Source organism: Erithacus rubecula, assembly GCF_903797595.1.
Source record: "Erithacus rubecula genome assembly, chromosome: 11".
Classification (NCBI taxonomy): Eukaryota; Metazoa; Chordata; class Aves; order Passeriformes; family Muscicapidae; genus Erithacus; species Erithacus rubecula.
In genome coordinates, this window is record NC_136663.1 from 13,755,982 (window position 1) to 13,782,475 (window position 26,494).

General features: G+C 38.1%; 1 protein-coding gene and 1 long non-coding RNA gene across 2 annotated transcripts in view; one reads left to right on the plus strand and one right to left on the minus strand.

Annotated features, from left to right (window-relative positions):
• The window catches only part of SLC9A9 (solute carrier family 9 member A9), a 172,197-nt gene that overhangs the window by 121,447 nt on the left and 24,256 nt on the right, over positions 1 to 26,494 (plus strand). Inside the window, exon 14 of the mRNA XM_079314715.1 lies at positions 4,860 to 4,939. Coding sequence (XP_079170841.1) covers positions 4,860 to 4,939 — 80 coding nt within the window. The remainder of the gene's footprint in view (positions 1 to 4,859; positions 4,940 to 26,494) is intronic.
• LOC306806210 overlaps positions 1 to 26,494 on the minus strand; it is a 97,994-nt gene that overhangs the window by 5,539 nt on the left and 65,961 nt on the right. The window lies entirely within an intron of this gene.

Here is a 26,494-nt window from a genome sequence, read left to right on the forward strand (position 1 = left end):
AAAATATTTTTCAGTTATTTTTCTCATGGAAGCCTAAGTACATTGTGAACTTGAAACCTCTAAAGGGGGCTCCTGAAAAAGCTGCAGCTGTTCATCTCTGCCCTTCCATTTTTTGTCATATATGTATGGTGCAGTTTCAAGTGCAGCACTGCCTGCAGCAGCAGAAATCTGCATTCAATGCAGAGACATGACCTGAGGCTCAGCATGGTGAGTGGAACAGCAGTGGGACTAGAAGCCACAGTACAGCTGACAAGTTGCCAAAAAAAAAGCCAACAAGTGCCTAATGCTGGTGATACTGTCCCATGCACCCTTTGAGACAACACAACTGGAACTGAAATTTAAATCATCCAACAATAACATAAATGTAGAAAATAAGCTGAGGAAGATACAAGATCCATTATTCGTTTGAAAATACATTAGAGATATCATTAGGCCAAACTTTAATATATCTTATGTACTGAGTATGCCTAACCTTGACACATCTACACATATCTGAAGGCACAGAAGTTGGATTTCAATTTTCATTGTAGCAAGTAGAATTCAGGTGCCTAATTACCCTAATGTTTCTTTTAAAAGAATAAAAGCCAGTATTATTCACACTGATCACATCTTCATTTTACAGCCCAGTCACTATTCAAAGGTTTAGCATAATCCTTCATTGCACCTTGGCAAGGCACTGTTTTATTCTGAGTCTGAGGAGACTCATGTTAAATTCACTTTCCTAAGCATCTTGGTAGGAACTCCTGGAATGTCTCTGTCTGAATTCTGAACAAGAGCAGGACACAGAACCATAGTCTGTTCTTAATTGGAGTATTGAGATACAGAATTGCAGAAATTTTCTGCTTTTCAGCACTCATAAATTATCAAAGATCCGAGAATGCAGAATGCAGCATAAAATTGACTGAATGCATGTTTTGCAAAAAACTGATTTCTTCAGAAACCTCTAGGCATCTAATTTTCTCATTCTTTTACTGAAAATAGTAATTTTTATTTACAACAGTAACACATCCAGTGTCCCAGCTGTGCTCTGTGAATTAACACCTAACTATTCCTGACAAAGCAGAACGATACAACACAGAAGGTGTAAATAAATATAACACTTTTCATGCCCTATCATGTCCAGTTCAACATTCTTTATAGTAGTATATTATACCTTGGAAAATAGTTTTGCTGTTCTGCTTATTCTTCTCCCCTCCCATGGCATTTTATTTTCATTTGTCTGACTTTTTTTTTTTTTTGTATTTGACATCCCAATCTTTTCTAATTCAGACCTTTGCTGCATTCTCTGTAGCACTCACTGTTTTAACTCAGTACCTGTCATAGTTATTCAAGTCAGGTTGTTTCTTCTAATTTTCTCCTTCATCTCATCTCTCTCTCTCTCATTCCTCTTGTTCCCATGTTTCCTCTTTTCTTTCCCTTCATTTCCAAAATGATATTTTTATTTAGTTTACCTTTCATTGCTTATTTTCTTCCTGTGTTTTTGCAGTGAAGGCAGTTGATTTTCCTACACATCTGTCCCTGCACAAATAACCTGTCACATGCCAGTCCCTCCCTCTGCCAGTTAAAGCTTTTGCCCAGGTGAACTTTAAACCACATCCCCACTCTCATGCTGTTAATTGAAGCTTCAGGGGAGACTGTACCAGAAATAAGAAGGAAATGTCTTCAAGAATAAGATGTCTAAAAGAGAGCAAAAATTAATGGGAAAGGAACCTCTAGGCTTCTCCCTGGTCAGAGTACTCAGCCAGAATGGGAAAGCTACAAGTCTGCTACTGAGATTTGAATTTAGCTCTTCTGTGGCCACTTTAGCTGCCAGGACATGGGTGCCTTGCTCTGGGAACCTCCCAATCTGTGTTTGTAACCATACCTACATTTATTTTTAGGGACAGAGTGAGCCTTAAAGGCCTTCCACCTCATGGCTACTATGTACGATGCAATACCAGCTATATGACTGCAAAACCCTTTTACTTCCTTACCTCTTCATCTTTATCTCCCTTCTTTCCCTCCTTTGCCTCCCAAAAATTCAATTTTCTGTGAAGAGATTTATTTGATAGTTCTATGTACACAATTATTTCTAAACTTCTGATTATGTTCTATTTTGGGCTAACTGAAACAACAATTTTGGCAGCCAGCTGGAAGCAAATTCCAGTTCAGATTGTAAAACCTGGAACCCTGAACTTCTTCCCTAGAAAAGGTGGGGAGCCTCTTCATGTATAATTAACATCTGCACTTCACCATACCATGATCCATTTCAATTCTGTCTTACCACAGAATTTATCATTAAACCATTATCACATCATAAGGATAAACAAAATAAAATAGCCTCATATTCATATCCATTTACTTATTAATGGACTGTCATAACTTAGTTCTGAAAGAAATTACAGAATACATACTAAAATAATATATATTATTGTATAGGAAATAGTATGTAAAAACAAACCCTTTTGCTGCATATTGTGTTCATTCAGTGTATAAACACCAAAAGCCAATCTGAAAAGCACAATGCAGGACACATAACACAAAGCAGAGTTATAAAATTGGACTATTTTAAAAAGGCAAAACCTTTATGACAGTGAGCTATTTAACTGAATTCTTATTTTAAAAGACAGTCAATAGCAAATTTCATTCAGATGGCTTATGTATCTCAAATTCTGCTATGTTAACTTGTTGGGAGAGGGTAAGAATATATTTTCTACAAGCAATTAAGAAAATATGTAGATGAGCTGTTGACCTCAGATAAAAACTAAATAGCCTGCAAAATGCTTATCAATATCCTCTCTGTCAAACTAGTCTGCATAGTTTATTTAACTGTCCCTACATCTTAGTTACACTGTTCTCATCAGTTTCATCTGCCAGCTGGCTGGTGAATTTATTGCAAGGACTAATGAGAGTAATCTCCATATGGGCAATTCCCATATGGAAGAAGAGATGTGAGAAACTTTGGCATTTTCCCTTCCCAGAGAGAAAATGGGTGGAAGAGAGAGAACACTGTCTCCCTTGCATTTACCTCTCTGAACTGCAGAGAAAGTGAAAAGTTACTTTTTAAAATCATGGAACCCAAGGATCTGCAAGAGCCCTGAAACATCCACACCAACCTCTCCTGTTATCCCTTGTACTGTTTCTGCAGGGGCTGCACCCCTGATAACCACCCAGATTCCCACAAAAGCTGATAACACAATACAGATTTTATATGCAAAAGGAGCAGGGTGCAACACATGTCAAACTAGAAATAAAAGAAGGCCCAGGTCAGGACCAGAAAACCTTGTGTAGACATCTTCCTCCACTGCTTTCATACAGGAACAATTCATGTTCCCAAATGAGGAAACCTTTTCCTTTAGAGGAAGCTAGAGGTGCAATAAATTTGGAAAGAGGAATTAACCAACAACATTCCTATTCAAACAAAGAACACAGGCCATTTACAGAGCTCACTGTGCTGTTAACAAGCTATCCTCTGCACCACACATGAGCAGCCCACACCACATTGTTTAATTCCATGCCTGTCCTTCTCTTCCTCATCTCCCCTGTGCTCTCAAGTCCTTCCCTCTCCTTTATTCAGTGTTGCTGTTGTTCTGACCTAACACAGATTTTACCTATAATCCCACTTCCTGCTTTAATCTTTCAACCCCTTTCCCAATCTTTTTCTTGCCAAAATGCACTGTTAGATGTTTAGAACTTGGAAGAGTGTTCTGCTGCTCAGTTAGGGATTAGTGCCATCCTCTTCCCACCATTACTGGGAAGAGTTGCTAAAATACTCAATGCAGTTAACAAGGAAACAGATCCCAAGAATAATATTTGTTTTATTTGGTGCATTAGCAAAATCATTACAGCTATAGCATGGATTCTGTCTAATCTTATTCAAAACTCAATGACATCAATGTTCCCATTGTTCCAAAGTTCCCATGAACAGGTTGCCTTGGAGCTAGAACTTACTCTTTTGATGATCAGACCATTGACATTATCATCAGCCAATTTACATTAATATTAGTCTATAATAAGTTACTATATTTTAATATATTATTAGATTGAAACATGAAAATTAACAGATTCATTGGTTTAAAACTGCGTAAGAAGAAGTACTCTCATTTAAACTAACCTAACTTAATAAAAACCAAAGACAAGACAACAGCTGAGTATCCTTAGAGAACTGGCCATCCCATTCCTAATTTCATCCTGCTAGTAATTCTTCCACTAGTACTGATGTGATACCTAGAGTATGACCTAACTGGCTGCCTTTGTACAGATAACTGTTCCTAATTTATTATTCCAAAATATGGAATAATGAAGAACTTTCACCTCAGGGTGGTGGAAAGGAAAAGGACAGTCCACCTCTCTACCTGTGCAGCATGTCACAGAATTAGCTTGCAGAATGGAAAGGGTATTTTGAATCTTGTCAATTTTATTCATGTTTCCCTCCCCTTGGAAAGAAGCATAGAAAGGACTTTCCTAGTTATTAGAATATCTCAATCCCTTTGGGAAAGGCATTTGTTTAGACATACACAAACAGCCTCTGATCTTGTAGGGGTAAACTCAATCCCACAACAGCAGTTAAATCAAAATATAATTTTATTGATCTCAGAGTGCAGCACTTCTCAACTGCTTAAAAAAAAATGGAATCATTTATAGAAGTAAGTGCTACATCCTTCCAATGAGTGCAGCAATGAGAAATGTGCTGTATGAGCCAATTTTCTCCTGAACTCATTCGCAGGGATGACATTTGTGTGACAACAAAGCTTTTTAAATTAAAAAAGTGCAGTTAATTGTAATTTGGTCTGACATGTATTATTAATATCGGAACTCCATGTTTTATTTATTTTATAAAAATGCTCCTCGCTTCATTCATTCATTTATTTATTTTGCAGAGTGCATCTAGCTTGGATAAAAATACAACCAAAGCTGAGAGTGCGTGGCTGTTCAGAATATGGTATGGCTTTGACCACAGGTATCCTTTTCTGTTATGGGCCTTGAATGAGAGTTGTGCTACAATTTGCCTTCAAAACATTCAATAATCAAAAATTATTATACTTTTAAAGACCAAAACAGAAGTGTAATCTATTTTAATGTCTTCCTAAGGAGTAGAAATTTTGAATTCCAAGGCATCAGAAGGTCCAACCATGACTGAGGCTATGGTGAGAGGGAACAAGTTAAGGAGCTCTGAGCAATAGTATATAGACAATACATTTAAATTAATTAAATTTCTTAAATTCCTTGATAAAACTAATCCAATCATTATTTAGATAGGGTAGATTCTGTGTTTGGGAAAACCAGGAGATTGGAGCCAGAAGCAGCCAAATGCCTGCTGCATGACCATATACTCAGAAAGCTACCTAAGAAAAAAAAATAAGACAACACTGCTTTACCTACACCTACAATAAAACACAGAAAGGGGGTATCCATTATGAAAACTCCCAGGACTTTCCTGAAGCTCATGCTTCCTGATCCCTGGATTCTTGAGCTTTGTGCTTTTATGCACATTCCTACTGAGGCATGTGGAGTAGAGACCTTGAATACAAGTGTCTGATGCTTTATTCCAGGAAGTCTGATTTCCATGTCTTTTGCATTTCAAGAAAATATTTTAAGTGATAAAAGAACATCCTCCCTAAGCCAAAGCAGAACATACAGTCTGACTCTAATGCCTGTGCAAAAATTGTAAACGCTACCATTCTAATTTATTGTAATTTTAAACTGACTCTGCACAGCTGCCAGTGAGATCCCACAGTAACAATCCCACCCTAAGCCTTTAACAGAGATGCACAGTGAATATAAGAGAAGCCCACCTGCTGATTTCTGTGCATCCTGGCTCAGGAGCTGATCAGGCAAAGCCCTGCCAATGCTGTCTCCATTATCCATTAGCACATCTATTGGCCAGACACCCTGCACTACTGAGCAGAAATTAATGCTCAGGCTGCATGTGTTTTTCCTGATACCAGCTGCAGCAAACTAGAATGAAATATTTCAGCTGATAAAATGTAATTCTTTGGGAATACAGCTTCCTTGGAGAGTTCAACTGAAGTTATCCTTCAAAGAGACTTTTGAGGGAAAAACATCTTTTTGGTTAAAAATGGATGTTTTCCCTTAATTCATCTACTCGAGCAATTTTAAAGGCCAAAAAGCACTTGGCATTAAAATCTTTCCCTTGGATAATTCTTGAAGAATTAGTAGGTAAATGTTATATGGAGTGAGAAAATATGTTTAAATGTTAATGCTGAGTACCAACATGACTGTTTTTAACCACCCCTATTTCAGAAGAAATAGCCTGTGGTGGTGGTATATCCTAGAAACTATAAGTCAAAGGAACAGACAAAGAGGGGAAGGGGAAGGGGGAATTTTTCCTCTGAAGATAAAAAAATTAAATAAGAACAAGCAAAAATTGTGGAAGGCAGAAGCAGGACAGAAGTATGAATTAAAGACATAAAGGAGAGCAAGGGCAGAGCTAGAAAACAAGGGACAGAGGCAGAAGAGGGAAAGAGAAATCAATATTAAAAAGTCAACAGCAGTACATGTAAAATGGTAAGTCTGTAGAAGGCATTAGAAGTACCACTTCTCAGAGATTATCTGTATGGTAGAGATCTTGAATATGGGTGATTGATCCTTTATTCTAGTAATTCTGGTTTCTATGTCCTTTGCTTTTCAAGAAAATATTTTAAGTGATTTTAAAAAATAGCTTTTTTTAAAAGAACACATTTATTCATGTCAGTCTCACTAGCAGTCAAGCCATAATCTTTCTTTAGAACTCAGATGTTCACAGATTATAGCTGTGCCATTACTCTAAAATATATATTTATTACAAATAATACATCTACATTTCACTAATCCTGAAAATGTATGCCCATATTCCTGCATGGAATGATAGTTCAACCCACTAATGCTGTGACTCACAGCTCTGAGCTTTTCTTTGCTATGACTATTTCTGAAAGACATTCTTTTCAAGGAGAGAAAAATTACCCACCCAAACTTTCTTTTGCCTTTCCCTGCCTAATGTTATAAAGCCATGTTGCTAAATTTAGAAGAAGAAATTGTCATGTAGCATAGTACTTGTTCCCAGTACAAGATTACAGAAAGGATTATGATAAAGTTTTCAAAGAAAATATACACCAAACTAATAACCTATCTGTTCACATACTTCGAAAGCATACAAGCCTCTGACATTTCTATAGTTTGACATTTGCTCTTAGGCATTAACACAAATCTACCCACTCCTCTGGCAATAATATCTCTTATGCCTATTTATTTCACAGGAGGAAAGCAAGAGGGAGGAAATATCACAAAGGAAATCAAAAAGTTGTTCTGTTCCTTGCTGTCGTTATGAATGATTTCCAATTAGTTCAGTGATCTTGGGCAATGGCAACATGCCATGCTGGGGTAGAACTATGCAAAAAAATCCCTGCAATTCTGTTTGAGAATCACATTTTATTTTTATTCTGAAAGAAACATCAGGAGCTGGACCCGGAGCCAAATGGGTTCAGTGAGGATTGTCTTCCTTCAGCAAAAGTTTCTTTAAATCAGATATTGACACCTAGGTAAGAGATATCATTCTCTAAAATCTAGGCCAAGAAATGCTAACATTGAAATAATAAAAATGAAGAACAAATAATTTTAGTTTAACATAGAGTTATCTTCTTGAATTTCTGTCTCAAAAATTTAAATAAGAAAAATGCAAAATAAAATACTTCCATCTGACAGGGGTAATTCCAGTGAGTCTTGTTTTTACAGCCTACAGTGCATTACATCATTTGAAGCCATAATATCCTACTGAAGGCTAGTGGGAAAGCAGGGGAATAAACAAAGGTTTGTCAAGAGTTTATCAGGAAAAAGAGACACCACAGATTTACAATCCAGCATTATATACACATCTTTAAACTGCTGTGTTTTTTCAAAGCAGTTGTAGGCAAGTTTAGCTAAAATGAATGTGTAAGTGGAAATTTCATCCAGCAAGGGCATGATTCTGTGTGTATATGGGCAGAGCTCAGTAAAACAGCAAGCAAAATTTTCCCCTTCCACAACATCCCCAAAAAAGTTCTAACTTTGCTCCCAGCTAAGAGCAATTGCTCTTAAATCTGCTCAGTCCCAGCCTCTCACTTACTTTAGCAAATATCCTCCTTCTGCCTGCATAGTCCTGAGATTCTGTGTACCCAACTAGAGCTGGGATTCCTCCTCTACACAGGCCTGGAATCCCAGTTACAATTCTAAAAATGAAGGGAAATTATTGTAATAGAAGCATCTTGCAAGCAACCATCACCTGGTTTTCCAGCTACTCTAGATTAAACTCTGCAATAATTTCTGGCTTCATGTAATTTTATACAAGTCTCTTCATCCACTAAGGATTCATTCTCTCCCTGAATCCATCTAATTCTTTCTTCCTCATGTGGGGCCATTCTTGCTCCTGCTGGCTGTTCTGCAGCATCCATCAGGAAGTTAACTACAATTTTCTCCCAGCTTCTCATGCTCTATAGTGAGAAGGAAGGACTTGGAATTGCTGCACTAAAACACAAAAATGATGGAAATTGAAGATGAGAAAAGGAGAGTACAATGTATATACCAAGATATTCCTGGATAGAAATGTTCACCATCTTCATAAGAAGAAGCCCACATTGTGTGGTGGGACTTTGATAGTACAAACCGAAACTTTAATTGAGAAAAGAATAGTTACTGCATAATAAGAAAATATATGCAAGATAAAATAGAAGAAAGCAAGAAGGGAAGGAAGAGGGACAGAGACATCTAATGCATGGTAAGTTTCTTTAAATACTTTATAAGTGTTAAAGTGAAAGGCTGGCTTTGGACCCACCTGCCGCAAAGTCTAATCGTGGTTTTGTGGCAAAGGGGTGAGGATGGCACTGCACATGTGGCTTTCCAAGACCAACATGACCAGAGCACCAAGGCTGCACATTGATACCTGGAAAGCAGAGGGAGGAGAGCTTTCTCCTTCTCTGCAGATCTCTTTTTTAATCTGAGGAACTAAGTTACACTGAATAGAAGCAGGTGTCTGGGACAGAGTGAGACAGTTCTCTGTAAAGTAACTCCTAAAAGTGTTTCTGCTTAAACCACAGTTATCCATCATTCAAATTCATGTCTTTCAGTTAGGTTGGAAAAAAAAAAAAAAAAAAGCAGCAGCAAAAGCTGTTTATGTCCTTTGCACTTGCCTGAAATCCATCAGCCAAAAGGAACTGTTTGTAGACTTCAAAAGTTTATCCTCCTTATCAGGGCACCTATCATTTTATTTCTCCTGTGCTTTGTACGTGGATAAAACAGACATAATGGCTGACTATTGAGTGAGATAAGTACTATTCTGTGCCTGGGAGAAAATGGAAACCTACTAAAAGCAAAAGTGCATTGTAGGGTGAACTTGCAGTCAGAGACAAGCTCAGCATTTTGTGGCCTTTCCAGCTGAATTTTCCTTCTGGGCTGTCTTGTCACTCTCACCTCAGACACCTTTGGAAGGACAAGGCAAGGAAGAGCCTAAAAGCATGCACATACACAGTGTTCACTTTTACCTGCTGGAGGACTAAAAGTTTCTTAATTACCAATATTCTGATTTATTCTTCTTTTTAGCACTTCAGTGAAAACAGCAAAAAAGCACTTAGGGTCCTAATTCTGGCCCAGAAACTCACTTTGCTACACAGTTTTCAAACAGAAAAGAATCTTATCTGAGAGACAATTCAGTCCAAACATGAACCAAGGCAGCACTAGAGATAACACAGCTTGAGCCAAGCCAGGTACCATGGAAGCTGCAGAATGGGCTGGCAGGAAAGGAAACCAGCATAGCACAGAAATGCCAGGAGAGCCCAAAAATCAGCTCTGCAGGTGTTAAAAGCAGATCATAAAGGCTGAGAGGAAAACCACAGCAAATGAATTACAGTGGATCTCATAACATGAGCACAACAAAAGCAGCTGACTCTGTCATGAAGCTTCCTCAAACTTCAGCAATACTGGGGGGGTCCCCAGAAGGTATTTTATCATTAGAAACAATTGCCTGGACTATTCCCAAAATACATCTTCAAATACATGATCTAGAAAAGCTCATTGTTCTTTCTACAGCACAGATAATCAGTATAGCTGATTTGGTGCTATTTCCTGACCCTTTGAAGGGCACAGGATTGTTGAAACTCTGCAAATTAACCTAATAAATAAACATGGCTAATTATTAACCAGAATAATAAGTGACCTCATTTTGTCCTCCATTCACAGAAACCTAGATAAATAATTCTGAAACAAGTCCACCCCGAATAAGCAAGTAAAAACTTTCTGATTTGCAAAGCTTCATTCATTTCAATTCTTTGACAGTCTCATTCATGTCCAGATATCTTTTTACAATGAAAAATTACTAAACATGACTTAAATAACAAGTATGAGCGCAAAATTAAATACAAAGTATTAAATTAAAAATCCCTGGCTTTTACAATATTTGACATATGATCCTTTTCACAATTACATTGCATGGAGACACACAAAGATTATTCATGATAACTTATTGATATATTTATCAAAAAATGCAAATCTTCAAGCCCACCCTTTCCTCACCACAATCCTGCAATAAGGGAACTTCGGGTATTTTGTTTCCACAAAATATAATCAAAAGGAAATAAAGCTTGAATTTTTACTATTTAGATCTTTCATCCTGATACTAAGATTCAGTACATTGCAGAAAGCCTGTTTACATGTTTAAAACAAGAACAAACAAAGAATTAAATTAGGGAGAAAACAGACAAGGGAAAACTATAGAAAAATCAGATTATTTTTCATGGTCTAATTTTAACTCTTAAAGTTGTATAAAATAATAAAAACACTAAGTCATTCTTAGCAAATTGAACTTTTTTTTTTTTGCCAAAGGTTTTATTTCACTGGTAACAAAGCCATTATACCAAACTCCTCGATTTCTTTAGAGCCTTCAAATTACTGTGCAGTGCTTTTGTCTTTAAAGGAAGAAATAGTCACATGGGAGAAACTTTATGGGATTTTGTAAAAAAATAATCAATGTTCAAAATAATGGTTGAGAGATGTGGGGATGGGACAAGTGGAGAAGAACATGTCATTATTGTCTGAAGAGCAGGGAAGTGCTTTTCTGGAAGCTCTCACCAAATCCTGGTTGTCATCTATCACAGATGCTGGGCCTGGTTTCCTGTTCTTTGCATCAAGTGCTCATCGATTTTTTTTTAAAGTTTTGCACAGCAAAGGCAGAACCTGACCTAGAGGTTATTGTGGACAATTGCTTAGAATTACCAGCTTTTCTATGTGACATCCTGGCTCACGTGACATATTATACCTTTGGTGTGTGGTGTTCTCTGAATGTCTCATAACAAGGACCTCAGCTGAATACAGAGACTTTTCACAGATTCTAGGTGGACCAGTATAAATACATGACTCTTTATGCAATTATATCACTTCCTTTCACATAATATATTAAAATGATTAGAACCTAAAATAGATAGAAATCACAAACATCACCCCATATGGGGTTTAATAAAACTATTCATAGAGGAAATACACTTTAGTCTTTCCAGTACAAATCCACTCCAAAGAAACCAAACAAACCAAAACATAACAAAAACCCCCAAACCAAACAAAAACCATCTTCCAGTTCTGCAGCTTACTTCTACTTGCATAGCTGCCTGTTACAGTACCTGTCACATGAAAATAAAAACTTGGAGCTGATCTACAGCTTAGTGAAGTAAATGGACTCAGTTTACTGACCCGAACAAATTATAGCTTAAACCATCATAGTATCTGATTTTACTGATAAGTATTATCATTCTGTTGACAATTCTTTATTTCTTTATTTCCCTCCCCTTCTCACTTTAATATTACAGCAAAGTGAAGGCTGACTGTACCAAGCAGCAGAAGCCCAGGCTTGTATTAGTCCACTCAAGCATGAAATTATAGTTTGTTGGCTGACAATAGTTAATAGCACCCAAGAGACCCAAGTATGATATAAGAGTACTGGAAGCTTATAGCACAGATTTAATCAAGCATGACTTAAAACCCTCTTTCAAGTCTGTCATTATTTCATTTACACCTCTGTATGTGCAAAAAGTTACTTTGTAGTATATCCAAATGGTTTTAAAGTGTTTTTCTGCATGTGTATCTGTGACTGTTGTGTTTCCAGACATTTAATGTATATTGAAATGCCTGCTGCATCTGTAATGCCATCTATAAATGGCACTTCTTTCACAGCAGCAATTGTCACAGCAAGATATTGCTAAATATAACATCATCTAGGCAAGAAATTGGTAATACTTCCTAGTAAGGGGCTGTTATTAATGTTAAATTACTGTGGTATTCCGGTAAAAGCTTTGAGACTAAAGGAATCAGGATGATTAATGTTATCAACCAGGAATGGCAAAGAGCACATTAATGATTTTCCATCAGAAAATATTGTTGAATTGAACTCTTTTACAGAAAGTTAATATATGGATGCAAATTCCTTGTAAAGTCAATGCTGTGTTCCAGTGCCTTCAAGTAGGTGAGAACAAGACCCTCCAAACAAGTCTTATTTGGAAGCTTGGTCTGTATTATTGCCATCCTCCCCATTTTAGGTGGCTGCTCTAAAAAATAAAAGCACCATTGGTCCCCTTGGTTTGTGTTGGCTATGATAGTTTCAAGTTTAGTTAAACTACTTTAACACCTTAACCAGTAAGGCTGAGGCAAATGTGCAAATGTGAGAGGAAAAGAAACTTTTTTGCCTCTAATTTTAAGAACACTAGCAATCAGCAATTCAAAATGAAGCAATTTTTGGCAGCAGAGAAACTCAAGTGCCATTTTCTATTTCTGATGTTGAAATAGGCACATGATTCACTAGAACGTGAACATCATCCTGCATTCAGATAGACTGTGAATCAACCAGGCTTAGTACCAGTTCTTAATTGAGCTCTTCTTCTCAAGGGGATGCCAAGGAAAGGTGGAGAGGATAGAATACACTGATACAGGGCTGAGTACAAGTTTGCATGAGGTATTGCAGCACATCTTCACATCTGACTAGCTCACTTTAACTACTGTCAGAGGATGTAAAAGTCCCCAGACAAAGGCTGTCTTTCATCTTACACTATAATACAAGCTTCTTGAAATGCATACTTAAATACATGAAGGAATGGAGTAAGTATTTTTATCTGATTATTTTATTCAAAATTTTTAACTTGTGCTATTATGCCCAAAGGAAAAAAAGGTTTTAATCTCTTAAATACATATTTAAATGTATTGCAAAGGATGTCTTATTTAGGCAGACAATTCTACAGATTTTTTTTTATTTTGTTCTTCCATGTAATTATGCACTGAACACAGTTGTGCTATGAATAGTAAAATCTCGTTCAAATTTTAAAAAATTCCTAGCACTGATGGATTTGGGGTGCTATTTGTTCATTAGGAGTTCATACAGAATGTTTTATTCAATTTGCTAAAAGCAAGCTGGTGATTTTCTGAACTGATTCAGGAAATTGTTATTTATTATATCCTTATTAGGCAAACTTCTGGTCAGTGCTATCTATTTTAAAAAGCAGAAAGCCCCAGCTTTGCAACATCTCTTAAATAGTTCAGGAGGAAGTTCCCCCCTTGTTTCACTTTGCTGCTTGTTTCACTAAGGACCCGTGGTCTCCACTGAGCTCCTGGCACACCAACAGCACATCCCTGAGCACAGCCCTGCAGAGTGGGCTCATCCAGCACAGCAGAGCTGGCAGTGCACACCTTTCACTGCACATCTTTGGCTTAGGGTCTTCAGTCTGATACTGCAGATTAACAAAAAGCGTCCCTACTCACACCCGCTGTTTCCCCACGCTCTGGGAAATTCCCTTCATTCTCCCTTGGTTTAAGTGGGATTCCTTGAGATGAAGCTTGAGGAAAGTGAGTTTTCCATAGGTATGGCACTACCCTACACAGCCTTGGCCATGAACTGCTGCTGCTGTCCCATTCTCTGGTGGTCAGCTGTCAGCTGGGAAGGGGGGCACTGCCTTCAAGTGCAGAAACCTGATTTGCACTTCTACTGTTGATAGAACATCTAAAACCAGTCTGAGGAATTTTGAGCAGTAGCAATAACCCCTAATATTTCCAATATCATTAAGATAAGAAGTGATAGACTGCTCTTTAATTGGAAAGCATAGAAATGGTTTTTACTCATAAAAAGACCAGTATAATCTGTTCAAAGGTTGAGTCCTCATTAAAGATACAGAATAGTGCATGTCACAAATGGTTAAGGCTTTGAAATTCTTTGTGGATTATTCACTGAAATTTGCATTGCTACACAGCATGAACTATTTTTGGATTCTGCATAAATAGAATATCTAATACAGAATTACATTATAATGAAATATGCAATAATGCAAGTACCCATAGAGTGCTTTTCATGTACTGCAGGCATCCAAAAGTTTCAAATGCTTAAAAGATGGTTACACTTGCTGCACAAATGACTGCATATGAGGTGCATTCCCATTTAGTTAAAACTCAGTAGTAAGAAATAAATACGTGCCAGCTGCTATGACACAGTTAAATTACTATTGATATTCTGTATCTTGGCAAGTGTCAGTGGGAACTGGTGTGATTAAAGATTGTGATTGGTCATTAGGGCTTGGTCCCAGTTCAACTGGAGACTTACACTTTGTGTGATGCAGAAAATGCTGTTTGTTAACGATCCATGAAAATGCAGATAAAACAGCTCTGGATCAGATTGTTCCATAAATTGCCACACAAATTTAAAGAGGCAATATAAAAACACCATTATATTTAGTTATCTATGACTGTCAATTCAGTAATACCTTGGATCTTAAAATGTAAGGAAATAATTAAAATAATATTCAAATACAACAAATTTACATCCATATGCAGTCCATATTGAATATAATATTTTTCTACTGTCATTTGCCCAACTCTCATTCTCACAAAACAGTACAGCCTCAGAAGGAGGCCTGAGGAGAGAAAGCATAGCCTCAACACAGGCTGATCTCTATTGTGCCTGCTAGGATATTTTTAGGAAACAGAAACAAGGGTTTCAAACCCTCTTGGGCTAAGAGGAAACAAAAATCCTGATCTTTCCCTTCACAGATCAGTGCTTTAACACCTAGGCTATTATGTAAAAAGCCAGCCAGTAGCTCACCTGGCAGCATGAGGGGTTTTTTGGTTGAATTCACTGCTGTCTCAATGAGTTAGGGATGGTACAAGGACAACTAACTTACCATGTCACTTTAGGAAATAAGGCAGAAATGAAATATCTTCACAAGCCTTTCCAAATTACAGGGGTACTAAGGCATCCACCACTTTGATACACCCCTCCCCAGCCCAGGTTGCTCTTGGCATGCACGGGGATATGATTAGGGACCTAAGGAGATTAGGGGCTAATGATGCACATGACCTGTGGTTTATTCTTAACAGGGTAAAATGCCAACTGTGCTCCTTTTATGCACAATCAACAATTTTTCCAAGCGCACAAAGTATAGCTGAAAATTACATTTTTTCTTTAACTTCTTTCATAGCAATAAATACACCTACTTATCTATGTTTTTGCTTTAGGCTGTGTTGCTACAGATTTAACAAAATAGCCATGTATTTATGGTGATAGTTTTACTTTTGCACATAGAAGAGCTAAATCCTACTTTTTAACCATAAGTACTTGGATCCTTCCATTATAGTGCAACTGCAAAATGAATATTATGTCTTGGATTGTTTTCTCAGTCTTCCTCTATTAACATATCTATTGTCTGTACAGCACAGAATAACAATCTGCTACCTATTTCAGTAATGAAACACTTGAAATATTTTCCTAGTATCAGACAGGTCTGATCACAATAGACATCTCCTGGACAAATTTTCCCCCAGCAGGTCTGAGAGCACAAGACCCCTGCACATAGTGGGGTGTGCATCCCTACAGAACTGGTCAGACCAGACCTGACACAAGGCATAAAGTGAGTTTGGGATGTGATTTCATGCATATAGGGACAGGTCCACTCCACACAAACGAGCCCAAACTCTCCCATGCCTGCTGTGCCTCCAGGTGTGAGTGAACTGCCAGCTGAAACCACAGGGGAGAGCTGTGCCAGGCTGCAGCTGCTGCCTCCTGAATGCACCCCAGGAGCACACAGGGAGCTCCCTATGGAATGCAGCTGTAAGCAAGGAGCTGTGGCTCTGATTGCTCAGAAGCTCAAGGCAGATGCATCACAAGTGTTTTCTCAGGAGTTCCTCCTAAGGCACATTGGGCACCCTCTGCCATCCCCCTTCCCTGCAAGGTGTGCTGCTCTCCAGGTTGGGAGGGAGCTCCTGCAGCAGGAGCTGCAGCTCTTGCCTCCTCCCCACAGCCTGTCACCACAGGTAGATGTTTTCTACTCCAGCTTTCTGCAGAGCAGTCGATCAGCTGCAAAGCAAATAGCTATGACACAGTTTATCACAACAACAGAATGGGAATTAACGTTAACAAGCTAATGCTTCATCTGATTGGAAGGAGCTTTTTTTAATCTTGTTTCTAATTAATTTTGACAGATTGAATTAAAATGCTTATTTGCTTTGCATTTGGTGCATGGGGACTTTCCTGACTTCCTCTCGTAAGATAACCTGTCGGCACCAACCTTGGTGAGCCCTTTTTTCTAGGCACTGGACAAGAGGACTAAGTCCTTACTTCCACTGGTTAAGAGGCTTCTGTTTTCCAGCAAGATTTTCCTTCTTTTTATTTTGTTTTGCATTTGTCAGATGTTGAAGTTTTATTTTAGCTTGGATAACAATATGTAAGCTCCCATTTTGACTATGGAGCCCCCTCACTATATTCTTTTTAAAAGCCTTCCTGTGTTAGTTCCAGCTGAAGTATCAGAGGAATAGATCTCTTATCCTTCTCTGTACTTTCTGTCAAAACACTTGGAAGAAACCTTTTTGAGCCATTTCAGCTGGAATTAACAAGAGAAGACTGATTTCCTAAGGTATACGTTCCTTCTCCTGACAGTCAAGGAGACAGGCTGCTTCAGGAGAGAAATGACTTTTCTTGCATTCTATTCTCCTTCTGATGCATGAACAGTTCTCATTACCATTCATTTGAATTCTAGTTGCTTGCAGGGGTGGGTGTAAGTTCCTCGGCAATGAGCGTTTTTTAGAGCTACTGTGTGCAAAACTGTAACTATCAAACAATGCTCAGACTAATTCTCACGAGCTACAATCTATCACAGTCAGGAGATTATTGGATTCCTGTGATTCTGTACCCCGTGCCTTAATACCTGCAGTTTTGATGACTGCTGCGAGAGTGCACAAATTTCAGGGAAGGGGAAACAAAAGAGGTGAGTAGAGTCTTCTAGCAAAAGAAAAAAAAAAAAAAACCACAGTAAATGATAAAGGGCTTGGAAGGTCAGCAAGATTCTGCAAAGAATTTCAGCTAGTCAGACTATACATCAACCACTTTTGTAAAAGGCATGGCACTGGAGCACACAGGTGACTTTTTTGATGTGTTTTTAAAAGAAAAACTACAGTTATACAAATTGTGTTAAAAACAGCATACAGGAAAAGTGTATAGGTGAATCACATGCAAAAATAGCACATATTCACTGCCATCTTGCATTAGCATCAATAAAATAACAAATGGCCCAACAAAAAAGTAAATCCAAAATAAGCTCTTTGGAATGAATGGAATTGATACTGACTCCTGACATAACTTAGCTCTTGCTCCAAGTGCTAAACCCAGAACAGATGGAGTCAGTTACTCTGCCTTAGAATTGCTGTAACTGAGGGTAGAATTTTCCTTGTGACTCCTTCCAGTTGTTTCATTGGGGTGGTAAGGTTTTCACCAAAATGAATGTAAGATCTTCACCAAAAAAAAAAAAAAAAAAAAAAAAAAACAAAAAAAAAAAAAACCCAAAAAAAAAAAAAAAAACCCAAAAAAAACCCCAGTGAGATCCTGTCCTTTTGATTATCCTACATGATTTTAGTGGACTGATCCAAACTATGTCATCCATTATTTAATAACACCATCTGCATAGCAGAAACAAGACTTTGATAACCCCCAATCTGTAAGTTAAAAGATCTCCATAAATCAACAGGTATTATTTTCATAGATTCATTACCTTTATTGGAATCATCCATTTTCTCAGTATTATCATGGCATTTTCAGATTTTAAAGTTGCCTCATAACCGGTTTTAAGAGTTAAATGCACATAGTGCAAATATTTTAAGTTTCATATGTGTTAAATGACATGAATTAGATATATGTGAAAACTAAAAACAACCCTCTTCATAAATATTTGCTAAGCCATATACAATGTAGTACAATTCTAAACTGAGCCATTCCAAACCTCTCTATTTACTGGAAGGCAACTTCCATAATTACACACAAAGCCTCCCACCAGTGTAGTTTTCTCCAGTCTTCCTCACTAGGACAAATTGCAGTACTTTGAACTGATCTATAAGGGGAGAAATACAGGTTCACATATTTAAACATAGCTCTCCTCCTTCAGCCTGAAAATTACAAGCCAGCAAACTTGTGATTCAGAAAAGCTCCCTGAGGTATTTTCTCTAGTACATGGAAAAGTCTCCAAGGCAGAGAATTTGCTGTAGAGGATGCAAGAAGAAAAGGTTCTGCCCACTACTCCATTAACAACATTGTGTTTTAGTAATCTGTGAAACTGTGAAGTAGCTGAATTTCTTCCCTACCCCAACTCCCAAGAGCACTGAGCTGTCCTCCATTTGAAAATCAGCTCTTTGTTGCTACAACACGTTTTAGCTTATGTTTCATTTAGAAACTTCTTTTAAATGTTGTTCTTTACAATTCAAGTACAAGTCTCTGGAGGTTTCACATTTTTCAGTTAAATATACCCCAGCATGGCCACTGCCTAGCAAATTGTAAGCTCTAACACCAAGGGGCTGTGACTAACAGCCAGTGGAGAAGGCAAATTGTTGACCTCGTGTGAGTAGGAGCTTATTTTATGATGTTCACAAGCATTTGATAATGCCCTATTAATGAAACTTCAGCTGCTCTTTATTCCTGACAGACAAGAGCACGTTCTGCATCTCACTGGATTTAATGGCTATGACAAGTTTTGCCTGCCTGCTTCCAGCAGTGCCTGTCCTGACATCTGAGTCAATTCCCAGCCATTGATCCCCAGTGAGGCAGAGCAGCAGGAGCAGCCTGGGGGAGCTGCAGTGGCACCTCTGACAGCAGCACCGAGTACATCATTGCATCCAGAGGAGAAGTGACAAAGCAGGAGAATGAACTTTAGCATAACAAAAACCAAACAATGTTCTGTGGCTCGCAGAGCTGACAAGTACTCAGACATTGGGGTAAGCTTTGTCTCCAGGCTTGGGAGGCAAGGATGGGCAAAAGACTACGTGATTTTTTAAATTTTTTTTATAAGATGCACAGCAATATCTTTCAGTGTGAGGGCAAAGAGGAGCATTTGGGGAAGGGCAGAGCTGTGGCTCACCCAGTCCCTTTCCCACCCTCTCTCAGCAAGGCACAGACAGCCACTGAACCCCAGCAGCCTGTGTCCCCAGAGGAGCACCACCCCTCTGCCAGACAGGGCTTTAGGGAGACCCCTACTCCAGCTGTCAAACAGCTGGACACTCACACCACATCACTCCCATGGTGACTCGTGATTCTTCAGCACCACTGTGTGAGCCCAGGGGTTAAGTGGCAAAATTTTTCCTTTTTAAAAAAAAAATTAAAATATGGATACATCAATTTTTTTTTCTTTCAGCAATTTCTTGTTCTTTGCAACATTGTTCCCCTAAAAACCAAATCCCCCTTTTTCTGTGCTTTTTATTTCTATGCAAATCCTATTTTGAATGCTGAAATCCCTCCCAAATACTTCAAATATTGGACGTGACTGGTTCCCACAGCATTGATTCTATGCCATGTGGCACCAGTAGATATCATCCACCCCTGAACATGAATCACTTTCTGTAATGATTGGCATTTTCACCAATTAGCAATCCTTCCATGAGATGCACATGTCAAAACAGTATGCAAGTTTGTTTTCAAGCTGCTGCTATATGTCTTAATTTGTTAATACTGCTTGGACATAAAAAGCAAGAAGCCTAACTTCTTTGATTTTTTTTTCCTCCCCTCTAAAAATGTCTCTAATTTTAGGAGTCAGATTTCACAAAATACACTAAATATTCAAGAACGGTTGAAGTAGAAATACCCTGAACTTTTGAGAAGAATCTTAAGGAAATTTCTTCTTACCATGGATTTTAGCATATGACTGAGGTCTGCAAGGTAAAGGACCTTTGACTTCTGTGCCCAGAATCTCAGCAGTTTCACTGTGTAACTTTCCAAAGTTGCATGGGCCATGATCAGCACCAGTGAAGTCATGGGAAGCTTTTTATCTCTCTTAAAACACACAGATTTGGGCCTCTTTGGGCCCAATTTTCAAACCAAAGGCCTTTAATGTTTGTAAGAAAAGTCTGTCAGCATGGGTCTCAAATCACCCTACAATATTTATTCTTTCAAAAGCATGTAAGATATAAATATTCCTGTTCCCTTTTTGCAGCTGAATAAACCACAGTGCAGAGCCTTTAAGTACCAAATATCCACTTCTACAGATGCAGTAACAGTAAATTGTCCCTGCAACTTTGCTTTCAAAGATGATTCACACTTTTTATAAGGATTTTTTTTCTTCTCTCCACAAGTAGTGGATATAAAAGTACTTTGCCAATAGAAAGGAAAAGTGCTCGTGGTATGTGAGGCAGTCTGGGGAAAAAAGAGAACCTAGAGTGTTTTAAGCTGGTGGAAAGAAAAAAAAAAACATTAACTTCATAGATCTCTATTTTGCTATTGTTCCAGCTCTTATCAAAACTTTTACATCAGATTTGCTGTCATGAGAGAAGCAAGACAAAAAACTGGCCAGTGAGCATTTCTTATGCTGTCAAGTGTGCTGTCTGCAGGCAGGGTCACTATCCTTGCTATAAAAAAATAGGTTGGTATTTAGAGAAATAACAGCATGAGAAGCAAGTTAGTGAATTTTGCTTTATTGCACACATTAAACAATTGAAGAGAAGGAAAAGTAATACCATTTCTTTCATAAAGATGGGAGTGATGAAAAATGCCAGTTACACAATGAAACTGCCACTGCATAAATGCAGAACTGAATGCTTCTATATATACAAACACATATGCTGCTCCATTGAAAAAAATGGGCATTTTTTGTAATCCTGATAAAAAAAACAGAAAGGAAAAAATGTAAGGAAAGCAGTTGACATAATAAAGTAGCTGGAAGAAAATATTAGTGGTATCAGAATAGGTGGAAACATTTCCCCTGACATCATTGAAGTCAGGATTCCACTGCACCTCTACACTGGATTGAAAGTTCTTCTCTTTGAATACTGACTCATCTTGACAGTGAAGTGTATTTTTAGTGACAACAAAAGGCAATTTTCTAGCAGTAGGGATTCTAAATAAAGGTCAAGTAAAACTGTACATAAGCTGGAGGTCAGGTTAAGTGTGGCCTTTTGGCCATGAGAATGAAGAACAGTTTCCTGTTAGCAGCTAAAAAGTAAAAATTTTGGAAAAAGTCTTTCTTGACCTACTTATATGTGGAAGCCTGATGACTTCAGAGTACTTCCTGCTGGGAAAAAATATTTAATAGCAGCTGTCCTTTCCAAACTGCACACACTTGCCAACATTAAAAAATTTATATTCATATTTTCCTGCTCACCACAAAGTACATTTTAATAGTCTACAAACACCTTACAAGAACTAAAAATATATCATTTCATTTGTTATTTAAAAATTCATGTTAGACTTTTTCCCTTTCCATAGATTACTGTACATTTTTCTTCTCACTCTTCTTTCCCTGTAAGAGAGGAAAAATGATGTATATATTTCCTAAGGGAAAGATTCACTGTTTTCTGCAGCTGGAATGTCAGCCTTGGAAAAGCCAGATGAGCACTTGTTGTTACTTGAGAGGTGCCATGCATTTCTCTCACTTCAGCTCTCATCAGGTTATTATTTTCTTTGCAGTAATTTAATTTGGGGAAAATCCTTTAAAGTACCACAGGTAGTAAGAAAGGAAGTAAAATGAAACCTTCTTTCACTATTCAGATAAGTAAAATATTAACTACTAACTGGTAACTTTTTGAAGAAGGTGAAGCTTATGTGAAATGCTGCTTTTTGGGAACTGATTTATCTCACCACATAGGGTATTCACAGATTAATTGAATAGATCTAAGCCCTTGTTCTTAACCAGCATCCCTAGATTTGGAAGAAATTCTAAAAAGTTTGGCATAGCCTTATATTCTGCTCCTATTAATCTGCTTTTTATGACATTTTTTCTGTTTTGCTATCTTTAAATCTCATCTCAAAAGCTATATGTTTACAGTAGGCTGAAATACTTATGTGACCTTCATATATCTTTATTGTAGTCTAGATTTATTTCCTTTATCTGAAGTTCATGGTGGAGCTCTGAATTTTATCTAATATCATGGTGAGAATCCCAGAGCAATGTCTTCCCCATCTTTTGTCATATTTGCCCTTTCATTTGTCACTTTTCTGTAAAGAAGCCAATACTGTCTGCCAATCTAAAACAAACCAGCCATATGTAGCTGTGTGAGGAGCAGCTGAGGGCTCTTTTTTATGTTCAGCCTGGAGAAGAGACTGAGGGGAGACCTCACTGCAATTCCAGCTTCTTCATGGGGGAAGAGCAGGGGCAGGCTCTGATCTCTGCTCTGTGCTGGCAGGGACAGGAGCTGAGGGAATGGCCTGGAGCTGAGGGAATGGCCTGGAGCTGTGGCAGGGGAGGTTTAGGTTGGGTATCAGGAAAAGGTTCTGCCCCCAGAGGGTGTTTGGGCTCTGGGGCAGCTCCCAGGGAGGGTCACAGCACCAGCCTGGCAGGCTCAGGAAGGGTCTGGACAGTGCTCTCGGGCACAGGGTGTGACTCGGGGTGTCCAGAGCTGGACACTGATCCTGATGGGTCCTTTCCAGCCCTTCCAATATTCTGACATTTGTTATACTGCCATCATCATCTGCCATGTTCATCTGGTAACATTTACCAACCAGATCAAGAAGACTCTGTTGCAGACAGGTTTTTTCTTTTGAGTTTCTCTGTGTGCCTTGAACCACAGTGCAATGGTGTGTCTGTACCTGCAGCTGAAGAAGAGCTAGGTCCTGTTACTTTGATAGGTGTGAAAGACTTCTCATGAGCTTCAGAACAGAGGACAGATAAGTAGTATCTTCACATATGAATTGTAAAATAATTTTCCATTTTAAGCACTATTTCTAATGAAGACGTAAAATACTTCACTAATTTAATTTCTGAGTAGAAACATGAGTGTTCCTCATAGGACAGAATGTGTCTCAAATATCATTTAATTATATGATAAATGCATAATGCTAGATAAAAATTTTATATTACCTAATGCACAAGCTGTTAAGCCCCTACTATTAAATCTGATGCCTAGTAATAAATCCAAGCTAGAATGAAAAATAAAATAGATCTTTGTGTTTACTCATACTGTAATGACTGTCAAACAACACTAAGGATTTTTTTTCTCAATGAAGAATATGCTTTCAGTAGAGCAGGAGATTAGTAAACATATTTCAGGTTACCATTAAAAAAATAAAAATAAAAAATATGTTTTGATTCAAGAGTAGAAACTTGAATGCTTCCTGGTGGTCTTTGGACGGATATCAAGTAGGGACACTAGTTCTTGTGTTTCTAAAAGCTAGAGTAAGTTATAACTAATGCACAAAGCCAACATATATTCAAAATAATACAAGATGTTTGAAACATACAAACCTAATCCAATCATAATAATGTTTAGTTGACAGAGAAAAGTGAAATGTAAGAACGTCAAAAACGAATTTCAGATTTAGTAATCACAAAGATCAAACAAAAACCCACTAAAACACATAACTACTCCTCAGTTACAATGTAGTATATTAAATGTAGAAATTTGGAATGTAATTTGAATGTTGGGGGGGGGGGGGGAAGAGGAAAAAAAAAAGTTATTACCTGTGCATTAAAAAGTGAATAATGAGGAAAAAGAAAAGAACCTGGAACAGAAGCCATAAAAAGTCAAAAAAAAAAAAAAAACTAGCAGGGAAAATATACATACAGGATTTCTGTTTTATCTATGACTGACCAAAATACTGACCTGACCAGAGGGACCAGGGAAGGAAATTGGCCAGTCCTCCCTATCTCTGTGTGCTCCCCCTGAAAGTCTCCAGTGCTACCAGCTGTCTCTGCTTTCCTGCTCTTCTCAATAGCTTGATCCACTAAGGATCAGCCCTGGCTGCTGGGAGCAGGCTCTGAACAGAGCAGGCAGATCTCCAGGTGGTGAAGGAATGGTCTAGAGGACTTGCAAAGACTGAACATGTTGAGAGGACAGGTCCTTCTCTTTTTGATTGATTAGCAGAATGCTACTCTACTTGCCTAATGTTTAAAAGTGATACTAGGATGACTAAAAATATTCCTACAGCAGAACTACTTCATGTGGGCAAAACTGAGCTGTTAGGCTACTTTTTTCCCAAAAAAAAATACTCATTTAGCTATGGGGGTTTTTCTGTATGTATTTGCTATGAACACCTTTTTTACTGACTCAAACAACCTCTTTTCTTAGTACTCAGCTTCAAACACACAAAGGATACCTGGATACTAAAAAGAAAAAAAACAGTCAACACCTTGGAAAAAGGTCCACTTTATTACAAAATAGCATGGCCCACACACCTGGCTTTCTCAGTACAGGAAATCCTTAGCATGACTTGACAATAATCTTCTGGATAAGCATCTAAGCCTGCAGAAATCAGTGCACTCAGCACTGGACCATGCTGCATTTGAAAGCAGAGAAGACCAACCCAAAGTTAAAGAATAACTCGTTTTTGCACAGTAAATAGTCTTCTTGGCTAGCTAATGTAAATGAAATTCCATAAAATATTCTTCCATTTTGCAGGCAGATATCCTAAACAGATTTCCTAATTCTAATAACACTCAGATTTATTATGCTATTTCTCACTTTTCTATTTCCTCTTTAGTCTGTCACCCAAGGGCATCAATTACTTCTTGTTTTAGTATATAGTGACTTGATTTGCATAGACATCTCGCATGACATATTTCTTATATTATTGTGCTTCTCTGTGTAAATAATTTTCTAAAATGGTTGCAGTGCTGATCTAAAATTATATATATATATATATTATGCTCCTGATATATATAGGACTGTAATCTTGTTTCATAAAGCCATAGCATGATTCATAGGATAAACCCAAAGGAACAAAACTGTTGGATTCAAGAACACACTTTCAGTTTACCCAGCTAAAACTGCAAGGCAGGAGAACCAGTATACCAGAGTTCTATAATTTCCAGAAAAAGTGTCCAAAACAAGTTAGAAGCTTCCTAGTCTTTACATATGCTGATGGTTATCAATCTAAATGGCAGACATTATATTCTTTATTTGTGAACAATTTCCAGCAGCCCCTACATTCTGTGGTGGTGAATTCCCACCAGCAGGCAAAGCCTTCAACCAGCTCTCAGTGCTGCCATCCTGGAGTGTGCCTGAAATCTGCATCCCCTGCCTCTGCTGCCACTCTGCTCCTGTTCTGGAGCTGTGCTCACAAGACAAGACACTTTAAAGGCAGATTTCCCCATCCCAGTAGAGTCACTGGCTATTTAAGGTATAAAGAGCCACATGTTTGCATCAGAGAATGGATCCCAATTCTTAGAAAATCCTTTCCCTCAAATACAGAGTACTCTTGGTTTCTCACAATAAAACAACTTCACCTTGTCTAAACAATTAGATAGTCCCTGAGGCAGAGAGATTAATGCACTGAAGCCTGTCTTTGCCTCATAGAGGAAAATTGAGGCTTACATATAAATAGGTAAATAGTACTATTAGTACTGTTATCACAGATGGGACCCACAGACACTATCACAGAATGCCACATAACCCTCACTGTGGTTCACCTTGCAACTCTGGATGAGGCCAAGTAGAAGTGAAACAAGGCTTTGGAATGTGCCCCATTCCCCTGGGCCATGAGGTGCCTGGAGTTATGGGAGCCATAACTGCCAGCAGTGCATTCCACAGAGAATATCTAACACCAGATTCTAGTTCATGGCCCCAAGACAGATCCACTGATGCAAGTGCCTCCCAGAGCTAAACAGGGAGAGATACTTTTGCTTCCCACCCTGTCTCAGCATCTCATTTCAGTGTAGCTCCAGTGGATTTTCACTCATCAGGACACTAAAGTCTCTTTATGACTAAGCCCTGTTATTACAGAACTCAAAGCTCACAAATCCTGCAGGCACTTTGGGATCCAGCAGTGCTGAGTGCTACAACACCAAATGCCTCAAAGAATCAGTTTCACAAACATGCTTCATAAGGACTTTATGGAACCTCAGCAGATGGAGTTCCATAACTCCTGTGCACACTACATAGTACCTACACAAATGAGAAGGTCAGGGTATTGCTGAGAAAATGGTTTATTGACAAGGACTATAGAACTGCACCCCCTCACCTATTAAAACAATATCATAACACTACTTTAAGTGTTCATTACCTTTTTTATGTTGTTATGTAAATCTCACCACACTTGGTTCACTGCAGATTGCTAAAATTA